The sequence below is a fragment of the Rousettus aegyptiacus genome, unplaced genomic scaffold, assembly GCF_014176215.1.
Source record: "Rousettus aegyptiacus isolate mRouAeg1 unplaced genomic scaffold, mRouAeg1.p scaffold_m13_p_2, whole genome shotgun sequence".
Classification (NCBI taxonomy): Eukaryota; Metazoa; Chordata; class Mammalia; order Chiroptera; family Pteropodidae; genus Rousettus; species Rousettus aegyptiacus.
The window spans coordinates 117,410,816-117,437,555 of record NW_023416295.1 but is presented as its reverse complement, the minus strand read 5'-3'; the positions used below and the strand labels follow the sequence as shown (position 1 = coordinate 117,437,555).

Here is a 26,740-nt window from a genome sequence, read left to right as displayed (position 1 = left end):
AAATGAGAATATCAATGTGAAACGTATGGTTAAACCTTGGAAAGAATAACTGTGGCAGTCTAGAGAGCTCTACCTTCAGATAGAGGGCCCTCAAAGGTGAAGATGGGTATGCTTCACTGTCTTCTAAATCAAACATTGAACTTCTAGGAAATTTAAGAGGTGGTCCTTCAGGCCGTCCAGCCAAAGCTTAGGGGCTTATTTTTTATGCTACCTGGGTAAAGCGTTGGAGGATTCAGTGACTTGGTTCCTAACAAGGATGTTAGTCAAGTTGTTAAATTGTGCAGACTCCTCATAGCAACTCCAAGCAGAGAGAAGATAGAGCCTAAAAGGAAAGAGTACCCTGGCTCTATCTCATTCTATAAATGGTCTTCCTGTATTTTTCTTTCTTCCTCTTAGCAGACTCTAGAGAACACAGCCACTTTGCCACCCTTCGAGAGCCTGCACTTTTTTTTTTTATTGTATTATGATTCTATTCTGTTCTGTCCTGTCCTGTCCTTTCCTTTCAAGTACCGTAACTCCAGCCTGCCAAAAGCCAAACTCAGTTTTATCTTTCACTAGATAGCACTATAGCCAGCTTTCCAAGGAACCTGAACATTTTCTAAACCAGGGCTTCTCAAGTTATTCTATGCACATGAGTCACTTGGGATCTTGTTAAAATGTAGATTCTGATTGAGTAGGTCTGGGATGGTGCCTAAGTTTTGCATTTTTAACAAGCTCCCAGTTGATGCTGATGCTGTTGGTCTGTATACTATACTTTGAGTAGTAAGGGTCTAAACCAGGTGTCCCCAACCCCAGGGCCATGGACTGCTACTGATCCATGGCCCCTAAGAACCAGACTGCACAGCATGAGGTGAGCAGTGGGCAAGCGAGTGAAACTTCATCTGTATTTGTAGCCGCTCTCTAGTGTTGGCATCACCGTCTCAACTCTACCTCAGATCATCAAGCATTAGATTCTCATAGGAGCACCACTCTCTGGTGCCAGAAAGGTTAGAAATCACTGGTCTAGACCCTGGTCTGCCTCATCATTAAAATTTAATCCATCATCAAGTCTTGTTGGCTCTTCAGTCCCAACTCTGACCACTCATCTGTTTCTGTTGCCACCACTTAAGCCAAAGCCGCCATCATTTTTTGCAGGAATTGTGGCAGTAGCTTTCATTTAGTCTCCTTAGTCTATATACACATAATGTTTGTGTTTTTTAACATGTAGCATGATTTCATCTATACATTATACTGAGTTTTTTATTCATCAATATTTCTTAGTTTTTTAAATGTCAATTTACTACGTTTCCTTATTTTTTCATAGTGTACCAGAGCATAAATGTATAATTTTTTGAACATTTGGCTAGACATATTTAGGTTGTTTTCAGTATTTTTGCTGTAGTAATCAATATTGTAATGAATATTTTTCTTCATACTTAGCTACATATTCAAGTATTTCCTATATTTCTGGAAGTGAAATTGTTGGGTCAAAGTTTGGTAGAGACTGTTCTATTACCTTCCTAATGGATTATACTATTTTACACTCTCACAGTGTATGAAAATGTTTACTCTGATATCAGTCATTTGAATTTGCCAATTGAAGGGAAGATACCTCATTATTTTCATATGCATATCATTGATCATTAGAGAAGTAGAGTTTTTTTCATTCTTAAGCATTTATATCATATGAATTTTGTGTTCATATCCCTTGCTTGTTTTCCTCTTAATTCCTCATGTGTTAAAGATAATCCCTTTTCTGTCACTTGTCTTTCAACTTTGTTTAAGGGGTCTTTTTAAAGCAGACATTTCTGTATCTAACTGATCACATTTGTCATGTTTTCCTTTGTCATTCACTATCTTCTGAACAAGCCCAATCCTGAGGAATTAATAGGAAAATGAGTAAGGGATATGCACACAAACTTCATATGATATAAGTGCTTGAGAATGAAAAATACTCTACTTCACTAATGATCAATGGTATGCATATGAAAACAATGAGGCATCTTCCCTCCAATTGGCAAATTCAAATGATCTCAGAAGCTAAGCAGGGTCAGTCAGGCCTGGTTAGTATTTGGACGAGAGACAACCTAGGAAGACCAGGTGCTGTAGATGTAAAAAATAAAAAAAAATAAGAGATTGTAAGCTGATAAGGTCCTTGCAATCTGTGAGGTCAACCAAAGGTTGCTCACCTAAAAATATATGTATGTGTGTGTGTGTGTGTATGTATTCTCTACTGTTTTCTTCTAAATCTAACTCTTATTTTCTACATAATAAGCTCTTAAATTCATATGGAGTGAGTTCGTCTATGAAGGAAGCAAGAAAATTAACTTTTTTCATATATCCATTTATCCCAACACCATTTATCATATCATACTTATACATACTTATACATCATTTATCATATCTTCTCTGTTTTATTGATTGATTCATTTGAAAGCCAGTACTACACAACTCAATCACTCTAGCTCAGAAGTTTTGATATCTTGTAGGGTTAGTCTTCCTCCTCATTTTAAAAAGAAAAGTTTTGGCTATTTTTGCATACATTTTTTCCAGATGAACTTTACAGTTTCTGATTTTTAAAAGCTGTGGATATTTATTGAAATAATATTGAATTTGTAAATTAGTTTAAGGAGAAATGACATTTTTATCATGTTAATTTTCCTGTTTATGATCATGGCATATCTCCACATTTATTTAGATCTTTTAGAGTGTATATAGATTTGTGCTATTTATAGAATTCTATATAAATCTTATTGTGAATGGATTTTCTTTCTTAAGTTTTGTAATTAGTTACTACTATCAAATAGAAGGTTAGTGATTTATGTGTAAAGCTCACATTTGGCCATATTTTGGAACTCTTTTATTAGCTCCAGTAAGTTTTTTATTGATTTTATCAGGTTTTCTATTTTGGCAATAATCTACAAATAGCGAATTTTTTTTGATCCTTTCTAATCTCTTATTTTTTACCTTTTTTAAATTGAGTAGGAGCACCCATACAATTATATCAGTAATAGTGGGCATTCTTTTCATGTCTCTGACTTTTGTTAAGAATGCTTTTGTTTTACCGCAGATTAAGGATTTTTATTTTCCCTCCTAACTAGCTAAGAGTTGGGATGGATATTGGATGCAGTCAGTTTTTTTTTAGCTTTTGTTGATATTTGCTTTTATTTATTAATGTAATAGCTTGCATTAACAGTTTTCCTAATGTTGAATTATCTGAGTCATGATAGAATAAACTGAGTCATGATATATTCCTAAATTACTACTAAATTTTCTTAGCTAATAATTTATTTAGAACTTCCCAAACATATTTTCTTTTTTTGTGTGTAACTTACCCTCATCCAGTTTGGTATCTGGAATTGTGCTAGCTCTCCAGAACAAGTTCATAAATCTTCTATCATTTTTTTGTACTCTGATTGAAAAATATAGGAATTACCTGTTCTTTGAAGGCTTGAATAAAAATATGCCTTTAAAACCATAAAAACCAGATGCTGTTCTGGGTTTTAATTACTTTTTGTTTTCTGATTACAAAAGTAATTCATGTTTGAAGTAATTATAATGAAAAAAGAGAAAACAGGTATAATTTTTATAATAAATTATTTCAGTTACATATGTCTGTTAATGTGCTTTGTTTAGCTAAAATATTTTTTACTGTCTTTTAATTTATTCTAAGAATACTTATTCCAACCAAGTGATGGGTACATCTAGAAAGATTATTCATCTTATTTGGCTATTTATTGATCTTACGTTTTAGTTTTAATAATTCTCCATTAATTGTCTTGATTTTCTGGTGGGTGGTCCTATTATCTACAAATAGCGATGACTTTTGACTCCTTTTTTCATACTGATTTACTACTTAGTTTTTTTCCCCTAGTTTTATATGTAAGCTAGAACTTTTAAAGTAAAGTTAATAATTGTAGGAATTCTTATTCTTTTTACTTTCTGGACTTTAAAAGGAGTGTCTTTCTTTATAATTAAGTATAATATTTGCTATAGGCTTCAGCTAAATCTATTAGCAAACTATTCTTCTATTTGTAATTTGTAAAGATATCTTTATCAAATGACATTTTATCATCTATTTAGATGTTCATGTGGCTTTTCTTGAACCCATGAATAAGATAGATTAATAGATTAGATTAACATATTGTCCTTTTACTGTACTGCTTAATATTACTTGCTAATAATTTTGTCAAGTTGTTAAAGTCAGTCTTAAGAACCTTAGATTGTTGAGTTTTATCACCTATTAACTTCTACTATGTAGAATAAAAAGATGTTTTTAAGTGTTAGTTTTATAATATGTCACATGGCTACATCCATCCCTTTATTATTTTTTTTTGTTTGATTTTGTTTTATTTTTTCTAAAACAATATCTCTGTAGAAAACAGAATTTTTAAATTTATACTGTAGCCAAAGAAATAAAATATCAAGTAAAAGCAGCCACAAATTGATCTAGCAGTTCAAAATTTATTTATAAAATTTTTTCATAGATGAATATACTGAGTTTCTGTGTGGTAAAATGTTTGTTGGTGATTAAATATACTTTATTGTAGATTTGCTTTTACCATTCTGTTGAAATAATATTTTTAGAGTATTTTCTTTCTTTCCTTTACGTATATATATGTATATTTTAAATAGGCTCTTAATGCTAGTGAAAAAGCAGTTGTGGAAGCATTATTTCAGAGAGATTCACTTGTCCGACAAAGTCAGGTATGATTAAAATTTTTAAATATTTTTTTATGAAACATGGAAAAAAAAGATAAATACCATAAAAGAACTGAAGTTGTTTTACTTTAAAACTTTCTTAATTTTTTTGATCTTTTTATCTGTAACTAAAAGGAATTAAGAACCTGTTCTTTATTTTTCAAATAATAGACGTAATATTTCCAGGAATGTTAAAAACTATATTATTCCTATTGAAAATTTTATTCTTTTGCCATAATATTTATATATCTTAAAAAAGTAAAAATAGTGGTTGGAAAAATTGTTACTTGGTATTTTTGAATCAGAAACCTTTTTTTTTTTTAATTAAAGTACATCAAATAAAATACCAGTGGATTTTGAAGTTAATAATCTCGCTCTCTTTTTTTTTTCTTTCTTAGCTGGTAGTAGATTGGTTAGAAAGCATTGCCAAAGATGAGATTGGAGATTTTTCTGATAATATTGAGTTTTATGCAAAATCGGTATATTGGTAAGTCACTAAACTTTTGTTCTTAAAGACACTTAACATGGGTTTTGTTTATTCATCTTTCAGCAAACTCTTATTCACTTCTTACTAATTCAGTCTGTGAGCAAAACACACAAAAACCCCTGCCTTTATCGACTTTGTAATTATTTAAGAGAGTAAGACAGCAAATAATCAAATATATATCCTGTTAGGTATTAGGAGCTTTGAGAAAAAAAAAGACCCAAAGAGTTGTTGGATAAAGGATGATAAAGGGGGGTACCACTTTAAGTAAAAGGTGATCAGGGAAGTCTCTGTCTAAGTAACAAGGAGGAAGAGTAAGAGGCTTTTAGGAAATAGAAAAGGCAAACCATGCAGAAATCCAGGGACAAGCATTGAGTAAGAACAGAAACTGCAGACCCCAAGAAGGTAAAATATTTGCAAAAGGAGTCCAATGTGAACACAGCAGAGAAAAGAATGGTAGGAAATGAGATTGACGAGAGCCCGCTCATATAGATAGGACTTTTACAGGCAGGCTAAGGTAAGTGTTTGGGACTTTATGCTAAATGTAATGGGAAACCTTGAGAATAAAAGAATGACATGGTCTGATTCATATTTTCAGACAATCATCTTGCTATATTTTCTTAATAATCATAATTTGATCAAGAAGATACTGAACCATGTTTCTACTTGTGATTTTTAAAAATTTTCTCTATATCCTTTAATACTTCTCAATTATTGTAAGCAATTATATATTTTCTCTGGCTAATTAGGAATTTAGTACAACTGGTTTTTGTGTAAATCTTGAGTACTGATTTTTCTAAGCAAATTTTCATTTTCAGAAAAAAAAATTTTTTTAAGTTAAAATGCCTTAAGATTCTGCAAGTTTTTTTTATGACTTAGTCTTCCTTTCTTACTAATTAATTAAACAGAATGGAGAACTCCCAAACAGGCCCACAGTTATATGGTCATTTGGTTTTTAACAAAGGCATCAGAGCCATCCAATGAAGAAAGGAATATCTTTTCAACAAACCACAGAAAAAAACGATATCTATGTGAAAAAAGATAAACCTCGATACTTCTCTTGTATCACATACCCAACAGTTAATTCAAGATAGATCATAGTCCTAAATGTAAAAACTAAAACCACAAAACTTTTAGAGGAAATCATAGGAGGACATCTTTATGACCTGGGGATAGGCAAGTGTTTTTTTCCCCTAGGTCACCAAACAATAATCGGGACAGAAATTCGACTTCATCAAAATTAAAAACTCCTTATTAAAAGACATCATTGAGAAAATGAATTGATGGAGAGCTGCAGATTGGAAGAAACATATAGAACCCATAGTTCATAAAGAACTACAAATCAGTAATAAAAGATAAAGCAATGAAAAGTATAAAGATTTGAATAAATACCTCACAAAACATAGATGAATGGCCAATAAGGACACAAAAATGTATTAAAATTGTAGTCATTTGTGCTAAAATGAAAAATGCCCTTTAAAACTTAGCATTTTTTCATGTTTTTTTCTGAGTTTGTATTCTTTCTTACTTCGACTTGATTTATTTTTTTAAATAGACCTGTTAAAGTTACTCCTTTAAAAGAAATTCTACCTTTTTTTCAGGGAAAATACTCTGCATACCTTGAAACAGCGACAGCTATCTTCTTATGTAGGAAGTGTCCGTCCTCTTGTCACCGAATTGGTAAATGTTCTTTGAAATGAAAGTTGTCTTAAAGTTAGGTGATTTTTTTAAAGGCTGAGAACTTTTCTTCTGTTGGATCCTTGTTTTCATTTCCTAAAGATTTGCAACATTCTCTTTAACTCCGAGTTGAATGTGAATTCGATGGAGTGTATTTAAACATATCTGTGACCTATGATGTGAATTTTAAAAGAAGGTGTAGAAAGAGTTCCTGATTTGCCATCATTAAAAACAAAATAATTTTGATCTTATCACAAGTTTGATTCTTTAATATGGTGACGTATGAAAGCTCTTCTATGTTGAAAGCAGGAAAAAAAATAAAGCTTTGTGAATTAGCTTGAATTTAGAAATGTCTTTCTAGAAATCGAGTAATGGGAATAACTGGATTTGAAAAGGAGTCTAATTGTAAAAATAAAGAGATAGAAGAGCTTTGTGACAGGTGGCAGCTTGTGAATTAAATGTTTATCATAAACAGTGGGAGAAATAAGTAACAATTGAAAAAATTTATAAAATTCCATTTGGTAGCAGAAGTAGTTTTTGATTAAAATTGTTTGGGAACTACTGGAAGAGCTTGAAATAAATCATAGCTAAATTACCCAGTAGCAGGCAACTAAAAATCATTTCCCCTTCACATCTGAAAAATGGCGGTTTCCTTTTTCCAAAAAGAGACCATGTTCCAAAATCCAATGATTGTATCTGTCTACAGAATAATTGTGAAGATAGCCAATTGATCTATTGTTCATTCCATTTTATGGATTGATAGTTGTATTACCATGCACAATAACATTTGGAATAAGAATTATTTCCTTTCCTAAGCCCCATTAAAATAGTTTTTCATTTGAAATTCAACATGCAGATCATGTGTACTCTTTGTGGGAAAGTGAGGACAGTTTGTTCTCCCAAGTGTTTAAAGCATGCTTCTTTCTATCTGTGAAAGGCGAAGTAGGTAGGAATCACTGTTTCATTTTTTCAATTCACTGTTGTTTTGGGGTATTGGAAATCTGTTTTTAAAAAATTTTATTGGCATTGCTGTTGTTTATGTAGCATTAACCCCATCATGGGCTCTCGTAGGTCCTCACAAAGTACCAACTAAGCACTTTCTACTCACCGAATTAATTGAGATTCCTTTAGTTTTTCCTCTATACTCATTTCCATGGAGGCCTGATTCTGTTTAGAATTATCTTGGCCATGTGGTTAGTATAATAGGGTAAAAATTAAGTCATCTTGGATTATGAGTAGCATTTCTAGAGTTATCTGGCTGGGTTGTGCCAGTGGTATTTCCATATTTCCTGACTGAGGCATGTACCTTTCTTTTCTGTCTTTTTTTTTTTTTTTTTTTTTTTTTTTTTTTTTTGAGGCATGTACCTTTGTGGGCCAAGAGTCTGTTTTGAATAGCAATGGTCAGTTGTGTGGCTATTTGGAACACTTGGGACACTTTCATTCCCTGTGTTAATTAACTAAATTATAAATGAATCTTTTTTAGTAATAAACGCAGGATATATACCATCTCTTGATAATGTTTAAATGTATGTGAGCACAAAAGATTTATAGTTGGGTTTTTTTTTCACAGGACCCTGATGCTCCAGTAAGACAGAAAATGCCCCTTGATGATCTAGATAGAGAAGATGAAGTTAGATTACTCAAGTATCTTTTCACTCTCATCCGTGCTGGAATGACAGAAGAGGTAAATCATGTACACCCTGATTGTCCAGTTTTGTGATCACTTAGTATGCCTTCTCAATGCAATAATAAATCTTTGACAGTGTATCTAGATCTAACACTGCTGTTTGAACTTTTCCAGTGATAAACACTTTGCTGCACAAAGCAATGTCCTCTAGTTTGTACAACTCTTAGAAAATTCTTTATGTGAAGTCAGACTTTGCCTTCCTGTATTGTACCGCATGCCCCAGGCATATACCCATTATTTCTAGTTCTGATTTTTAAGAATTGAGAATAAGTCTGACCCTAGTTACTCTTTTAGGTGACACTCTTCATGCATTTGAAGACTACAATGGCCTTCAAACTTCTTCCTTTTAATCTCACCTCTTTAAAAATGTAGTCTTCTTTGTAGTAGTTAAGATCTTATATGTACAGGCATACCTCGGAGATATTGTGGGTTCAGTTCCAGAACACTATAATAAAGCAAGTGGTAATCTTTTTGCTGGTGGAAGGTCTTATCTTCAGTTTGTTAAAAAAAAAAAAAAACAAGCAACACATGTGAAGTACAATATAGTGAAGCACAGTGGAACAAGGTGTGCCTGTAGAATAGAAGTATCTACTTAACTTATTGGATGGCATTGTTGACTCCTTACATGAGGCAGTCTGATGCATAGGAACTTCTTCGAGCTCTAGGTGTTATGTTGTACTTCTTTTGCAGTACTCTTGGTGATGTTCTTTTAGATGGAAATATGTTACTTCAAAGTTTTGTTTGTTCTGTGTTATAAACCATTAGCATATGTTAAGTAATTTCTTACAGTAATAAGTTTTGAGTTATTAAGCTTCATTCTTATTTTTTAAGAAAAGAAATTGATATCACATATTCATTTAGTTAGAAAATATTTAAGTCCCAGCCACTATTGCTGTGGTAAACAGGATATATATATATATACATATATATTATTATTATTTTTTTTTAAATGATCACATTACTGAAGGCATGAAAAACTATCTTTACATAACCATGGATGGTTGCTTTTTTGTATTAACTTAGAGCCCTTTTTTTATATGTCTCTAACATAATTATAATCATGGTATACATTCAGAGGTCTTTTTCCTTTAACATCTTTATTGAGATATAATTCACATACCATACAATTCACCCATTTAAACTGTACACTTCATTCGTTTTGGTATATTATTTATTTTTACTCATTATGGCAAAATCTGTATAACAAAATTTTTATTTTAACTATTTTTAAGTGTACATTTCAATGGCATTAATTACATTCACAATTTTGTGAAAGCATCACCACTATTTCCAAAATATTTTACCACCCCAAACAAAAACTCTCTATCCATTATGCATTAACTTCCCATTTCCTTCTTCCCCCAGCACCTGGTAAATTCTAATTTACTTTCTGTCTCTATAAATTTAGGTGTTCTAGATATTTCATATAGATGGAATCATGGCAATATTTGTCCTTTTGTGTTTGGCTTATTTCACTTGGAATAATGTTCTCGAGGTCCTACATTCAGTTTTTATCGTACGTTTTTTTAGATAGCATATGAAAACATTTTTTCATGTTTCTACATAGCTTTCAATATTTATTTCAAAATTTTTTAAAACCAGAAATCCAGAGCAGTGTTTGAGATATTCTTTAACTGGTTATATTAATCAGGTTTTCTAGGTTCAAGAAACCCGACTCAAGTTGCTTACAAGGGGGGAATTGATTGGTTCATGAAATGGAGAAGTATATAGGGTTATATCTAGTTTTAAGCAGGATCCAGGGACTCAGAAGATGTCATTAGGATATTCTCTCTTTCCCAAGCTCTTGGCTCTGCCCTCCTCTTCTCCGGTTCCATTCTCAAGAAGCCACTCCTGTCTGTAATGGCCATGAGCAGTTTATATCTTCCTGCTAGCTAGCAATCCTCAGCAAAAAGAATGTATCTCTTTCTCAATGTCTCCTGCAAAAGCCTTGGGGGTGATTCTTGTTAGATCACATTCATAACCCTAAAGTTTAGAGATAGGATTAGATTTACCCAAACCATAAGAATGGGGAAGAAGATGGTTCCTACAGAGATGATGGAACAACAAAACATATCTGTCTTCCTGGTATATCAAGCTCATCTGATTGGCCACATTTAACATAAAGAGATATCAACAGAGTGAATGAACAGTAAGTAGCACCCTGTCATTCTAGAAACTAACAATGTTTTTGTAATACTTTTACATAAATCATAGGTCATCAATCTCTTTTAGCCTCATTTGTCTCTAGCAGAATTAAATGTGTGTGGGCACCATGGGAGCCTGTTGGTAAGCCCAAAAGTCAAAGAGCAAAGGGATTATTAGGAAGAGAAAGTCAGAAACCACAGAGAGACATGCATGCACTAATAAAGTGAAATGCCATTCATCAGTAGTTATCTACATCATCTTTTGTAACATCTGTGCCAGAAGTTATCTAATCCTGTCATATTGCTTACACTTCTCTATAAGGCGTAAGTACTCTTCCTTGACTAACTGCTTGTTCTTATTTCTGAAGGCACAGCGGCTCTGTAAACGCTGCGGTCAGGCATGGAGAGCTGCGACACTTGAAGGCTGGAAGCTCTATCATGACCCTAATGTTAATGGAGGTATTTTAGTAGATTTTATTCTGAGAGTTGGGAATATATTTAGCTCTAAATGCCAATCTTTGTGAAGTTTTTCTTTTTAGAAATGGAGGAAAGATTTCTTTTTAAACTATATTTTATTTCTTTTACTGTTTTATAGGAACAGAATTAGAGCCGGTCGAAGGGAATCCTTATAGATGCATTTGGAAAATAAGTTGTTGGAGAATGGCAGAAGATGTAAGATATAATAAAATATTTCCTGATTGATTTTTAATCTAATTAACTGAAGGTCTGGTGAAGGTGCTATAGTTTTGAGTAGTATAAGCCTAAAATTCCTGTTTTCAAAGAAATTCTAATCTAGTTGAGGAACAGAAACAGTAAATTGGCAGGTGTAAATACTAATCAGAGCTATTTAGACACTGAGAACTAAAAATTAAACACTGATTTAAGGCAAAAATATGAAGGAGGTGCCACATGAATTCTGAGCCTAAGCACTGGGCTAAAGCTGGTTTCCAGGAGAGAGAATTGAATTGAACTTTTAAAATTTAGTAAGATTTAGGTTGTTGGGCATGAAAATAAGAAGGAATTCTAGGTAGGATGCATAGGTTATGACATGACTTACGCATGCCTAAAAATCACTGCAGCATGCAAAATTGTACAAAAACCCACAGAACTTTTGGGAGGAAAATGAATTAAGAGCACAATACTCAAAAACCATAAGAGATACATCAGAAGATAAACACTCAATAGAAACAGTACAGTTTCACACTGTTAAATGGTTGGGAAATACATAAATACTGTAATAAATGTGGCACTTTACCTTGAAAGAGACCTGAAGTTTGTGGAATTGGGTGTCAGAGGATTGCTGCTTGTGGATTACTAGGAAGTGGTAAAAGGAGGTTGTCTGAAATCAGACAGAAAATTGTAATACTCGGTGTTATCAGTTTAGCTTATAATAACTGATGAACTGAGTTAGCTGGTAGATGTTTGAAGTGTGTTACTTTTGTGTATTCCTAAGTGGCCTGTTCAACTGGGTATAGTTTTCTTCATTCACTTAGCGCTTCTTGTGGATGAAATTGTGCATAAGCAGATGGAAAATCTGCATTATATTCAAATTGTTCCTTGATATATAAATTGCCTTGGAACAAATTCACATTTTCAAAACAAGCAATGTAACAGAACTGATTGTAATGAGAAAGATGATTGAAAGAGGTAAATTAAGAAGAGGCAGTGGTGGTCATCAAGTGCTGCTATAAGGAATTTGAACTTTTTTTTATCATAGATAGTGGTGAACCATTAAAACCTGGAGGGCACATGACAGCAGTGTTTTAAGATTAGTGTGGCAGTGGAAAATAGACTTAAAAATTGAATGGCCTAAGGTTGAGAAGCCAGTTAGGAGTCTGTCAGAATTATTCAGACGCTAAGTAATAAGGGCCTGGAAAGGAAGGGAATAAGAATGGTCAGGACCAGTAATGAGAGACAAAAGGCAGAGGAGGACTCAGCCATATAGTGAGAGTCTCTGACAGATGATAAGAAAACTGGAAATGAGATAATTCGATGAATATAATTAATTGTTTAGAAATTTGATGCAAACTGATGACTGACATGTTCCAAGTGCCTTGTTTTCATGTTTTTAGGTCAGTATCAGGTAATATTAGGTATTTAGAAACTTTATGGAGGAAACCACCTATACAGGTTTTACCTGGAATAAAATTTGACTATTGTAAATAAAGCATCCATTAGAGTTGAATCTGCTTTTACCCTGTTTGAAATTTAGATGTTTGACTTTTCCTAAAGATTTCAGCATAGATATGTCATCAACCTGAGGAGTCCTTCTTATTACCCCAATAGATCTTTCACTAAAATTTAGAAACTATCAAATAAATAAGTTCAATTTAGAAGACATTGCAGAATTTCAGATTACGAAAAAAATTGACATTCTAAGATAACCAGTATTTCAAATTTACTTATATTTATTGTATTTCAGGAGCTTTTCAACAGATATGAGAGAGCAATTTATGCAGCTTTAAGTGGGAATCTCAAGCAGGTATTCAGTCTATTTTAATCTTATTTCATAAAATTAAATCAGATACATAAAATATATGATAAATGTTATAAACTTGTTATTTTTTAAGAGTAGCAATGATAGAGATAGTCATGAAATAGAATAGCAACTCGAGCTACGTAATATGATGTATTTCATATATCAAGTGATATATTAATACATGAAACCAGACTTCACCTTCTAAGATTGTAAATTTAATTACAACATATATTTATTAAAAACATATAGTACCCATAGCTTTATGAATAAGTGTATCACTAAGGCACAGTAACTGTTTGGATTATCTTACATATGTGTGTGTGCTTCTTACAACTCCATTACCCTCTAAATTTTATAGCTATATTGAGGGGTATTATATTAAATAGTTGAAACACCATCTTATATCAGCATGGAAAATTAATGTTGTTGTGAACTCAGTATGGGAAAAAAACAGTTCAAACTTATTAGAAGATGTGGTTTGGTAGTGGAGGTGGGATTATTTGATATTTTGTAGTCCACAATATTTTGTGTCATTACTTTATGGTCCATGCTAGTGAATGTAACTGCTTTTCCTTTCTCTTTTGTTGGCCATGTCTGTGTGTTTCTACTTTGGAATTGGGGAAAAGCTTCTTCCTGTCTGTGACACCTGGGAAGATACAGTGTGGGCCTACTTTCGGGTGATGGTGGACAGTCTGGTAGAACAGGAGATCCGGACATCAGTAATGACTCTGGATGAAACTGAAGAACTCCCTAGAGAATATTTGGAAGCAAAGTGAGTTTGTTGGTTTGTTTTCAGTCATGGTGATTTGTAGTATGCTCTGTCAAGTTTTATTTTGTAGCCCCTGTTTACATTATTAATATTATTTTATCTCTTCTTTTGAAGTTGGACCTTAGAAAAAGTTTTCGAAGAACTTCAAGCTACTGATAAAAAGGTAAATATTAATATGAATATTTTATAATAACTGCAATAGGAAACAATAAATGTTATGTTGTACACTGCCACTGAAAGGCAAAAAAATATGTGAAACCTTATCTTCTCCCTTCTTTTCTCTGTTATCCAAAGGAGAGACGTTCATATATAAGTATTACATCATTTCTGTTTCTTTGGTTTAGGGTTGGTTTCATTTAAATATGCGATATGCATGTACTCTTATTAATTTTTATCTTTCACATAACGGAAACTTAACAAGACTTTGTTTTTTCTAGGTCTCAAAATAATCTAATATTTTTTAAAGTAGTACTCTTTAAAATTTTTAAATAACCAAAGTAATAACTGTATGTTGTTGGAACACAGTAATGCAAAAATGTATAAATAAAAACTTTATAATAACTTCCTTCCGATCCCTTTATGGTTATTCTCATTTCCCTGGGATGATAAAGCATATTGATATGTATCCTTCCATACCTTTCTTCATACTCATACAAATATATATAAATAATGTAGACAGTCTAATGTAGGATTTTGGTTTTTGTTGTTTTTCTCATAATACTATATACCTTTCAACTTAGAGTGTTTTTTTTTTTTTTATTTATTGATACTTTCTCAATGTTCATAGATATAGGTTTAACAACATAATAGGTACCTAACGTTCTGTAGAATGATGTATAATTTTTAAATCATTATACTTTTGATGATATTTAGTTTGTTCCTAGCCCTGCAGTGAACATCTTTGTATACATATATGCTCTTCTACTTGTCCTATTTCTTTAGGATAGATTTCCTGAAAGCAGGATTGCTGGGTTGAAGGGTGTATGTATATTATATCAATTAACTGGTTATAACAATTACTTCATACTCCCCCAAGTAATTTATTAATGTTTCCATTTCCCTATATTCTCACCTGTCCCAAATACCACCCTTTTTATTTTTGCCAATTCATCAGATAAGGTAGGAAGTAGAAGTGCACAGTTTCACATTTTTCTGTGTATTCATAAGGCTGAGCAAGTTTTCTTTTGTTTATTGAACATTTGTGAGTTTCCTGTTCAGATATTTTATTCATTTTTCTTTTGGGTTTTATCTTTTCCTTATATTGTATTTGAGCTCTTTGTATAGTAAGGAAATTAATGCATTTTTGTCAAGTGTAATAAAGCCAGTCTATTATTTTGGAGATTTTCAGCTAATGAAAATAAGAAAGTCAAAGAATGGATATACGTATTAGAAAGGTGGGAACATTTACATACGATGAAAGCGTAAATCTAGAAACTCAAGACTCGAGTTACTAGAATTAATAAGTTCTCGTTAAAGTATTTAAATGCAAAACAAAGTTATAAAAATCCTAGCCTTTCTATACTTGTGACAACTAGTTAGAAAAGGATAGAGCCCTCCCAAACCATCCCATTTAAATTAAAGTCAGACTATAAGATACCTAGAAATAAAAATTAACCAAGGATTTGAGAGACTTCAGAAAGAAACTATAGAATCTTATTGAAAAACAGGAATAAATAGATGTACCATGTTCCTGGACGAGAAGATTTAATGTAAATGTCATTCATTCCAAAATTAACATAGAAACCTAAAGCGTTAGGGGATTGTATTTAGACAGAAAATGAGAGAATAAGAATGGCAAGAAAATTTGAAAAAGGACAATAATTATGGGATACTTGTTTTAATAATAAAACAATGTAAAGATACAGCAAAACAGTACAGAACTGCCACGAGAATAAATCAGTGGAACACAAAAGTCCATACTGGATCTAAGTATAGATGAGAACTAAACTGATGACAGAGGTGACCTTTCATTTTAGAGGAAATGGAATGGTTTAGATACCTGGTGTGGATATAATTGACTATCTAGAAGGGAAACAAAGCTAGATCCCTACCTTATGCCGTGTATTAAAATAAATTCCAGATGGAAGAAGGTTTCAATGTAAAAAGAATAAATGCTGAAAGAAAATTTAGACAACTAAAAAATGTAAATATTTGATAAAAATGAACCATTTACTTCAAGAAATCCAGCTGTAGATTACTTGTAAATGTTTTTTTCTGCTATGCGCCTACTCACTATTTTGATGATTTTTATTCTCTCGGTGCCATGTGTGGAAGAGAATACCCAAAAAATGCTTTTAAGAACTATTCATGCTGGAAGAAGGCTTTATAGTTTATTTCGCTTAGGTCACATGGCCCTTTCCACCATGGAATCCCAAAGAAAACAGTAGTAAAATATTAAAAAAAATAAATAAAATTTTTAAAAAGTTTAATAACATTTACAAAGATCAGATTGTTTTATCATAGTTCTCTGCTGTCAAAGATATTGTTTATTCCTGGGTTTGTAAGGCTTGAATATATTCCAAAGGCATTATCCTTCCTATATTTTATTTCGATCCTAAGATCCTTCATTTCCAACTTTATGTTTCTTCAGAGTTTGACATTTTTAGTTTAACAATGAGTACATACTGCAGAATGACCACTAGAAGATTTATGAAAAATGTAAAAATTTTTTTCAGAGAGTTCTAGAAGAGAATCAAGAACATTATCATGTAGTTCAAAAATTCCTTATCCTGGGAGACATTGATGGTAAGATATTATAATTTTATTTTACTTTGTATGAGTTCTTTGTTTTCTTACAGTAATTTTTTAAAATTAAATTTATTGGGGTGACATTGGTTAATAAAATTATACAGGTTTCAAGTGTACAGTTCAATAATATGTCATGTGTATATTGCATTATGTGTTCTTACAGTAATTTTGTAAAAAGTTCTCAAAGCAATGGATTCGACTTACCCAGTCTTTTAATCTTTATAAATACCAGCCTATTTGAATGCTCTATCTACTTAACTGTTATAAAGTTTTATATGATGGTTATTAACAATGAGGTAGTGACTTAATAGAACTATAGGAATGTGGTAAGTGTTCTTGGTAATGTTTATTTATCTTCTTTTGATTTTTATCCCTATCATTGAATTTTTGCTTTGATGGCTTGTAGGTTTGATGGAAGAGTTTAGCAAATGGCTTTCCAAAAGCAGAAATAACCTACCTGGACACCTGCTTCGCTTCATGACTCATCTCATTTTGTTTTTTCGCACTCTGGGACTGCAGACCAAGGTAAATAAAAATGAACCATTTACCTTTCTCTGCAAGGCTGATGCTTTATACTTATCATCAAGAAAACACTACTTTTTTGTTGTTTTTAGAAATGGTATTAAGGGTGCAGAAGTCTTCTGTATAGTGCCATACGGTCAGTCAGTGATAACTCACTGTGGGTGACATGTTTGGGTTCTCATCCGTGGCTGCAGAATGCTGATTGTCACCTGGTTTTTGGTGAACGTAGCTTGAATACTCATCAGGACCTAACTCTCAATTAATCAGCTAAGCTAACTGAACCAGACTAAGTTCTATGTGAGATTTTAAACCTTTATTTTCTTTTTTCTTTTCCTTTTTTCCTAAATAATTAATAACATTTTGGTCAGAGAACACGTAGAAGGCAGAATGATATAGCAGTTGAAAGCTTGGGTTTTGGTAAGGTTCCTGGGTTCACGGCCTTACTCAGCAGGTTATAGCTTTGTCATTCTAGGTAAATAAAACTTCCATAAGTCTTAGTTTCTTTCTTTTAAAATTTGAACAGTAATAGTAACTACCCACAAAGAATATGGTAGGGTTAAATTAGGCAGTGCATAAACTTTGCTAAGCACTTAGCCTAGCATATAGTTATTGCTCAATAACAAATATTAAAATTATTTAATAGCAGAATTTTTTATTAGATATGTTGCTAGTACACATAAACAGTTATGTTTATAATTGAATTATATCTTTTTTTTCCTATGAAGGAAGAAGTTTCCATTGAGGTTTTAAAGACATACATACAGGTAAACTTTGAGAATCCGTAATTTCATTTTTTTGTTTGTTTTACTATTTTCATGGATACAAAAATTAGAATGATAATATTTTAATACCTGGTGGCAGGAAATTCATAAGAATCCATAAGAGATCTTTTAATTATCATAAGTGTATTTTTTTAGAATTTTCTGTTTAACAGCAGAAATCCATGTTTGTATGAATTTTTACTGAATATATTTGAAATTTGAAGTGAAACTCTTTTCAAAAGTATGGCTGATCCTAGAACTTGTTTTATTATTGACACACTTTGATCTTTTTCTATTTTTCAGCTTTTAATAAATGAGAAACATACAAATCTCATAGCATTTTATACCTGTCATTTGCCTCAAGACGTAGCTGTTGCCCAGTACGCATTATTTTTGGAAGGTGTTACAGAATTTGAACAGCGTCACCATTGCCTGGAGCTGGCTAAAGAAGCAGGTAAAAATAGTTGAGAACTTCATCTCTTGGGCTTTATAGGCAAGTTCACATTTTGGCTTTAATAACATCCTCCTAGTTTTAAATTTTATTTCTCTTGAGAGAATTTCAATGAAATTCTGTTTCCGGAATAAAATATACCATAACTCACGTATAGAATATAATTTCATTTTGGCATTTTCTTTCATACTGTCTTTCGTAGTTTATGTTATAGTTTTTAAAAACAGTTATTTCAAATTTACCAAATCATTGTAACTATTTAGAGAATATTAGTGTGAATGATTAATTCTTGTTTTTGTGTCTTCAAAAATTCTTTAGATTTGGATATTGCAACTATAACAAAAACTGTAGTCGAGAATATTCGAAAGAAAGATAATGGTGAATTCAGCCATCATGACCTGGCCCCAGCCCTGGACACAGGCACTACTGAGGTAAAATGAAGGAGAGGGTGAAGCATGTTACAAAACTCCTGATAATCCCTCAAGTTGTGCTTTGGTGACCTTCTTCCTTAAAATTCTCTGGCTTTCTCTCTCTCTCTCTCTCTCTCTTCTTTTTTTTTTTTTTTTAAGAATTTTTCTTTGGCAATCAAAACCTTTTAAATTATAAAATTGGGAGCAAACTTAAGGTTTTATATAAAGGATTACTTTTAGTAGTAGTATGTTAGAGGAACTTCTTTACTAGAAAAAAACTGAGCACTGGAATTTTGCTCATCAGATTATTCTAGCTACTTGATCAATCACTAACCCTTACGTAGCTTATTTCTGTTTTCTGAAAGGAATTGAAAGTTTTATCTAAGAAAAGAATATTTAATGTAGCACTTAATCACATGTTTAAGTTAGTGGAACATAGAATATATAATTCCAGATTTATAGTCCAGTAAGTTTTTCTGTAATTTAATAGAAAGCTATTATATGTGAAAATAAACTGAGAAAAGCTAGATTCTTTCATAATTTTGTATAACTTAAGGTGAAATGATGTTCACTAGACATGCAGGTGTAAGTTAACTATTAATTTGCAGAATATCTTAGTAACAAAATTGATGTTTCCTTCTTTTTTTTTTTTTTTTTTTAATTAAATGAATAGGAGGACCGTTTAAAAATTGATGTAATTGACTGGTTGGTATTTGACCCAGCACAAAGAGCAGAAGCACTAAAACAAGGCAATGCAATAATGAGAAAATTCTTGGGTATGCTGTATTTTTATATTCCTTTTTAAAAGTTTTTGTTCAAATCCATATATTCTTGAACTTTGTTGTTGTTTTTTTTCCTAACTCTTCCACTAGGGGAGGGTACAAAATAGCCACTCATATATATCAAAACTGGTATTATGAGACAAAACATGTTTAACAGTGAATTTTCGTGTCTTTCATTTTGCATATAATCTTAAGGCTTTGAAAAATGTAATCCTTTTTTTTAACACTCAGAGGTATGTAGAAGTAACTGCAATGTAATGAATTCTTCTGTGACTCTATCATTGAAATAAGGAAAACACCCAGCCATTCGGTAGAAAGGTCACCCAGACCTTTAACAGAAGTGCCTTGGGACCTGAAATGGTTACAGCTCACTGTGAAAGTTGCAAACCAATGATTAGACTCTTTTAGAAATCATTACACAAAAATCCACATATATTGAAAAATTGTATATCTTTTCACAGCATCAAAAAAACATGAAGCTGCCAAAGAAGTATTTGTGAAAATTCCTCAGGATTCTATAGCAGAAATCTATAATCAGTGGGAGGAACAAGGAATGGAAAGTCCACTTCCTGCTGAAGATGATAATGCTATCAGAGAACATTTGTGCATTAGAGCTTATTTGGTGAGTTGTAATGAAAACAACAAATATGGTAATGATTTTTCTCATCCACTCTGAGACTTCGAAGTGTTTCCAGAAGTGGCGATTGACTGTACTTTTCTTGTGAGTTTGGTACTGACTGATCACAGCGGCACTGAAATCACGACTTGGTTTTCATTAGCATGAGCCTCAAATCATTGCTGACCAACCAAGGATATCACACACATGGTAGACAATGTATGTGATATCTGAAACTTATGTTTCCTTAAGATTCTTTGAATGCTTGTCTCAAATTTAATATTTCTGTTATTGGCAATAACAAAAAAGCAAGATATTCTATATTATGACTAAAATAACATGTATTTAAAATCTATTCAACAAGTAATGAAACTTACAGTGTGCTAGGTTCTAGGATTAGGTCTGGATAGCTTTCTATCTTTGCCCTCTAGAAGCTAATAGAGCAGTCAAAAAGGCAAACATGCACATCACAGGGTGGTAATGTCATAGAGTGCTGAATGTCAAAATACATATGTGATCAGGGTGCTGAGTAGGAGTAGGTGCCAGAAAACCACACACACACACACACACACACACACACCATCCACCCTGTTGGTGTTTGTCACTTTACAAAACACTTATTCACAATGATTTTTATTTTTTTGCATAAGAACTTAAAGTTTTATTTCTTGATGCCACAAATTTACTTCTTATAACCAAATTTTAAAAGCTTTGTTGAACATGTATGAAAAGTTTTATCTTTTTTTCTATTTTTCTGTTTTATTTTATATTTTAGGAAGCCCATGAAACATTTAATGAGTGGTTTAAGCATATGAATTCAGCTCCACAAAAACCTACTTTGATATCTCAACCAACTTTTACTGAGAAAGTGGCTCATGAACACAAAGAAAAGAAATATGAAGTAAGTTGAATATAGATGAGACCTGTCTATTGCATCTTAACAATATATGCTGTATATTTAAAGAGGTCATTTTTTCAGCAACTATGTTCCTATTATAACAGGTGATCTCCCTGTTAATGTTCTACTTTGAAAAAAAAGCCATCTGTTTAGTTACTTTTCTGTAGATAATTAACCAGACGTGAAACATACCTTCAGATGACAGTAGTGTTTATTATTTTAGTGTTTTATTTAACTGCAATCTGTTGATGTTTATTTTTATATTCGACTAGCTAAATGTTAATGCTGTAGAATGATATTCCATATATCTACTCCTGTCTTTGTTTACAAATACATTATTTATTGGTTTTATTAGTCCATTATATATCTGCCTATGTTTGTTTTACAGATGGATTATGGTATTTGGAAAGGACATTTGGATGCCCTAACTGCTGATGTGAAGGAGAAAATGTACAATGTGTTATTGTTTGTTGATGGAGGATGGATGGTGGATGTTAGAGAGGTAAGTTAAGCTGTGTGCATTGCTTATAACTAAAAGCAAAAGAACAAAGCAAAATGAACTGTGTCTTTTTAAATGTTTTCTCTCTGAATAGAGCATTTATAGTTCTTATATAACCATTGTACTTATAACTGAATACCCCATAATTTAAATCTAAACTGAAAATACTATAGCTAGGGAATAGGAATATTTAACTCTTGGGTAAACTGTTTCTTCAGGTTTAATATGTTCACTCAGGATACTAAAATCTATCTTTTTTAAATTCTGGACCTAAAATTTTAATTATACATGTATTAAACTTAATTTAGGGGTATACCTTACTCTACTAGTATGAGTAAGACATATAAAGCAGTGGCTCTCACCTCTGAGCTATCCATTTACCTGGGAAGCTTTTAAAAAATGCTGGGTTCCACCCCCAGAGGTTCTGGTTTAATTGGTCTAAGGTAGGGCTAGGCTTTATTTTTAATTGCCTAGAGAGCTTTAATGTGTAGCCTAGGTTGAGAACCAAATACAGAAGTACTAAATGCCATAAGAAAAGCATAAATTAAGTATTTTATGAGTTCAGGAAAAAACAAGGTTGAAGAGATCTGGACAGGATACTTTAAGGTATAGCAATTGACTGATTCTTGAAGGAATGGGGTAGAATTTGGATCAGCTGAGATGGAGGAAAGGAAGGATGCTGCAGGTAATAACGAAAGACACTGAGGCCTGGGCCTAGGGCATGACAGAAACAGTGAATAATTCAGTTTTGCTTCTGTAGACCGGATCTATCCACAGAGAACTGGAAATGCTGGATTCTTGGGTATTTGGCATATTATTTTGAACAGAGAAAACCATAGAAATGTTCTTAGTATCTTCTGACATACCCATATCCTAATATTCACTATTTTTTTTAACTACTACCTTTTTCTAGCTTCTCTGGTTTCCTTTATGACCAGAAGCAAAAACAATAGGGCTAGGAAATTAGATTTGAGCTCCTATTTGCTACTATTCCAGATACAGTAATTATCTTTAAAGTCTTTACTTTTTACCTTAAAATTGATAATAGAACTCTGCTGACTTCATAAATAAATTTGAAGCTTTAGCAGGTTCCTCAGGCTAAACTTTTCCCTTCTGATTTGTGCTGATGCTCACAAAGATAACATCTTAGTGTTCCAAAATGCTAATTAGATGCCATTTAAATTTTGAAAAGACTTGAGTGCCTTATTTATACATAAATCTTTTATATACTTCTAGTTACTAATTAGTAGATTAGATAATGAAAGCCACAAATAGTCTGAAGTATTATAAAAATGGAGTTGGATTGGAAGGCAATGAATGATATTTTTGTTTTAGCAAACATTTAAAAATCAGTATTCAGTGTCAATCACTTCTTCAAATCTAAATCAGACAAGAAGAAATTTCTTGAACAACCAAATGGTAAATAATGCTATTTTGAATCACTTCAGCTTAATGTTCCTACTTATTCAACAAAGTTGGAAATTGTCAGGGCTCCTGACACCATATATATCACTTGTAGAAGAATTAGGAAAAGCTAAGAAAATGGAAAGCATGTATTTTATATTTCCTTTTATGTGTTTATATCTCAGAACAAGACTAAAAGATTGATAGACAGTAATTTTTCCTTTGTGTGAAAACCTGATGTAGGTCAGACTAGGTTAGTATAATTGCTCATGGATAGAATTACCAGATTACAATTTATTGTTTCACACTTCCACTATATCTACCTTTGAAAAATGTTTTAGTGACTTAATATTGTAGCCTCTCACATGAAATATTTTTAGTGCTTAATATAATTGTCATAAGGAAGAAAATTTTCCAAACTCCTAAGAAGACAGTGCCTTTTAAAAAATTAATTTTAAGTATCAGGTTTTTCAAAGGACCACTTACCGTTTTTAGCTTGTCCTGTTTTCTGTTTTGTTTTGCACTATGAATTCTATAGATTTTCTCCCTATTTTTAAGATTATTCAAGAAATTTTAGTGTGGTTGGGTACCTTTTTTGTCATGATTTTCAGATTTGTTATAAGAAAATATAGTGGGCATAAAAAGTCTATTTCTTCTGCACTCTTAATACATGCATAATTTTAGAAAGGTCCATGCATACTTACAGAGAAATGCTAATTGTTTTTTCTACATTAAATTTTCCTCAAATCTATTCTGCCTCATTGATTGTATTTTTCAAATCTATAGGTTCTTTCAGATTTTCTGTTTTTAAAAAATTACACAAAGATATCATAAATTCATTCTGTGTTTAAAGACTAACCAAACATTTGTAGTGAAGTCGTCCCTCCCTGCGCCCCTCTCCCCTGGTCTAAACCCTTCCCAGCTGTAATCACTGCTGTTAGTATGGTGTGTCCTCGCAGACATCCTTTAATCTGTCTGTATTTTCATTTGTAGATATCCAGGGGAATGGTGATTGTTTTCTTTTCTGATTATTGGTCTAGTGGTACTTTGTCTCTGACTCTTATTCTTCTTATGCATGTTTTTATTCAAGACATAGTTAAGTTTTTTAGAAATACAAATGAGAAGCATTTTATCTTCATTATCAGACCTGCGACTTCTCTTTACTATATTTTGTTCATCTTCATGCTTTTTTGCTAAAAAATCTTGTCTACTAAATACTGTGATTGAAACTCTCCCCCTGACTTGTTTTATTTTTAATGGGCATGATAAGCTTTAGAGAAACTTTTTAGCTTTTACCTGTTGCATTTTGGTTTTAATTCAGTACTTGATTTTTTTTAATAAGGGTATTTTGCTTAAAGTTGTTAAAATGACTACTTGATGTCTATTTCTAGGATGCTGAAGAAGACCATGAAAGAACTCATCAAATGGTTTTACTGAGAAAGCTTTGTCTGCCAATGTTGTGTTTTCTGCTTCACACCATATTGCATAGTACTGGTCAGTATCAGGAATGCCTTCAGTTAGCAGATATGGTATCCTCTGAGCGCCACAAACTGTATCTGGTAAGTTCTAAACCATTGGCACTTTTAAATTTTAGTGATTCGATAAGCTCCATAGTAATATTTAATTTTCTGAATTGTGTTTAGATTTTTTAGCTGCACTTAGATTTTCTTAACGTAATAGTCCAGTTCTAATGGTTTTTCTTTTTTTCCAAAATATGTATACATTCCTAAGCAGTTAAAAGTATATAGACTGGCTCAGAGAAATAGCTTTGAAATTCCTAGGCCATGCTAACATACTGGACTCTGGCTACATAAATATTGAAGAGGAATTTCTCTTGTATTAGGCTAATCAGGCTGATTAGGTCACTATAAGTTCGTACTCTTCTTGTTGTCATTCTTAACTTTTTCTCCTTTTTTAAAAAAACAGGTATTTTCTAAGGAAGAACTAAGGAAGTTGCTACAGAAGTTAAGAGAATCCTCTCTGATGCTCCTAGATGAGGGGCTTGATCCATTAGGATATGAAATTCAGTCATGATTCATCTACTTTTTGTAATCTTATTAATTTCCATGATAAATGGAGGTTTTTTTGTAAAATATACATATTTGTAATTACTGGGTTTTTCTTTTGCATTATGGGGGAAAATGTAAAATTTAGACATTTGAATTTTGTACTTTTAAGAACCTTATGGTAACACTGAAATTTTATTATATCAGTATTTCCGTTTATTAATAAAATTATTTAAAAATTTAAGTTTTCTGTTCTTACAAATTCTAGGATTGTCTCTCTGTAATGTAATAAGAAATTAAATTTCCTATTCTACTTTTTCCCTGTGCTCATAAGTACTCTGAAGAGGATGGGAAGTAGATTTAAGCCAGGTATATAATTTCTCATCATAAAATTTGATATTTCTTAAATATTAAAGCTAAGAAGATGAATATAGCAAGAATGTTCTCTAAAATAATGTTGAGCTATTGTTCCCTTTATTTTGAAGACATTTCTAGTTTATTAACTCATTTAGCAAACCTGCTACTAAAATAAGTTGGAGCATGTAAACAATTAGTAGTGTAGTATTTGGCACACAGTAAATACTGAATACATTGAGAAACACAAAATGACTAAGATCTATTCCAGCTCTTCTAGTCATTTTAATGCCATTCCAAAATACAAGGAATCCAGACGAGAAGAAACTATTTCCAGCTCAAAGGTCTCTGAGGAAGTAGCATTTGAGCCGGGGTTTAAGTAATGCACAGAATTTGCAAAGGCAAAGATACGGCGTGAGAAGGGTGTGGCACTACAGGTTAGGAAGACAGTATGAGCAAGGCCTATAAATTCTCGTGCTATGTTTATGAATCAGCAAGTGTGTCAAACTGACCAGAGTGTAGGACTTAGAAGTGGAAGGACAAAATTAAAAAGAATGTGACTAATAGAAAACGTCTGGATTAGGAACATTAAAACTGGCTAATCATCTGAATCGTCTAAGGAATTTATTTAAAATGTATTTATAAATGCCACTCCTAGAGATGTCTGGCTCAGGAGGCCTGGATGGAGTCATGGAATTTGTATTTTGAAGCATAAGATGCTATAAGTGATTATAATTCTAATTACCTGAGTTTGGGTCATTCTGGCTTAAGTAATGGGTGTTGGTAGTTCCGGACCCAGTGCAGGCAGCAGTCGTTGATCATGATATTGGCCTGGCATCAGTTGGGAAGAGGTGTAGAGACAACTGGACTCTGCCTCAAGTTTTTACTCTCACTAAAGTGATCTAATGATGAAATATTGACATCGAAACCTTTGTGTATCTTACTATGCTAGTTTAACACCCATAAACCTCTATTTTCAACGTGTGAAAGTAAAAATAAGAATAATCATATTTCAGGACAAGTAAGGGTTAGGGCTCCTGTGCTTTGGTGAAAGAGGTAGAGAAAGCCACTTAACCAACTAAATCAGCCTGGAGAGGTACTGGTTCGGGAACAGTGGGAAACTTGATGAATATCAAAGATGGAGTTAAACCGAGGAAGGCCTTGAATGACAGGGTTCATAACCCTACACCTATAGGCGGTTGGAATCCACTATATTTTTTTTAACCCAAATTTGAGTTCATATATTAACTTTTCAAATATGAGAAATGAATGATAAAAATATAAATTATTCATGATGAGATTATCAGTCCAAATCTATAAGTACAAGAAGACAATGAATTGAGTAGATTAAATGACGATAGGTAGGTTA

General features: G+C 32.4%; 1 protein-coding gene across 1 annotated transcript in view; it reads left to right on the top strand.

The window, feature by feature from the left end:
* NUP107 (nucleoporin 107) overlaps positions 1 to 25,282 on the top strand; it is a 36,154-nt gene extending 10,872 nt beyond the window's left edge. Inside the window, exons 9-28 of the mRNA XM_016148469.2 lie at positions 4,615 to 4,686; positions 5,079 to 5,167; positions 6,766 to 6,844; positions 8,412 to 8,525; positions 11,041 to 11,131; positions 11,268 to 11,344; positions 13,095 to 13,154; positions 13,778 to 13,923; positions 14,035 to 14,083; positions 16,596 to 16,665; positions 17,075 to 17,193; positions 17,916 to 17,954; positions 18,255 to 18,405; positions 18,721 to 18,833; positions 19,486 to 19,588; positions 20,056 to 20,216; positions 20,986 to 21,111; positions 21,497 to 21,610; positions 24,403 to 24,570; positions 24,938 to 25,282. Coding sequence (XP_016003955.2) covers positions 4,615 to 4,686; positions 5,079 to 5,167; positions 6,766 to 6,844; positions 8,412 to 8,525; positions 11,041 to 11,131; positions 11,268 to 11,344; positions 13,095 to 13,154; positions 13,778 to 13,923; positions 14,035 to 14,083; positions 16,596 to 16,665; positions 17,075 to 17,193; positions 17,916 to 17,954; positions 18,255 to 18,405; positions 18,721 to 18,833; positions 19,486 to 19,588; positions 20,056 to 20,216; positions 20,986 to 21,111; positions 21,497 to 21,610; positions 24,403 to 24,570; positions 24,938 to 25,045 — 2,049 coding nt within the window. The 3' untranslated portion in view covers positions 25,046 to 25,282. The remainder of the gene's footprint in view (positions 1 to 4,614; positions 4,687 to 5,078; positions 5,168 to 6,765; positions 6,845 to 8,411; positions 8,526 to 11,040; positions 11,132 to 11,267; positions 11,345 to 13,094; positions 13,155 to 13,777; positions 13,924 to 14,034; positions 14,084 to 16,595; positions 16,666 to 17,074; positions 17,194 to 17,915; positions 17,955 to 18,254; positions 18,406 to 18,720; positions 18,834 to 19,485; positions 19,589 to 20,055; positions 20,217 to 20,985; positions 21,112 to 21,496; positions 21,611 to 24,402; positions 24,571 to 24,937) is intronic.
* Positions 25,283 to 26,740: the final 1,458 nt, after the last annotated feature.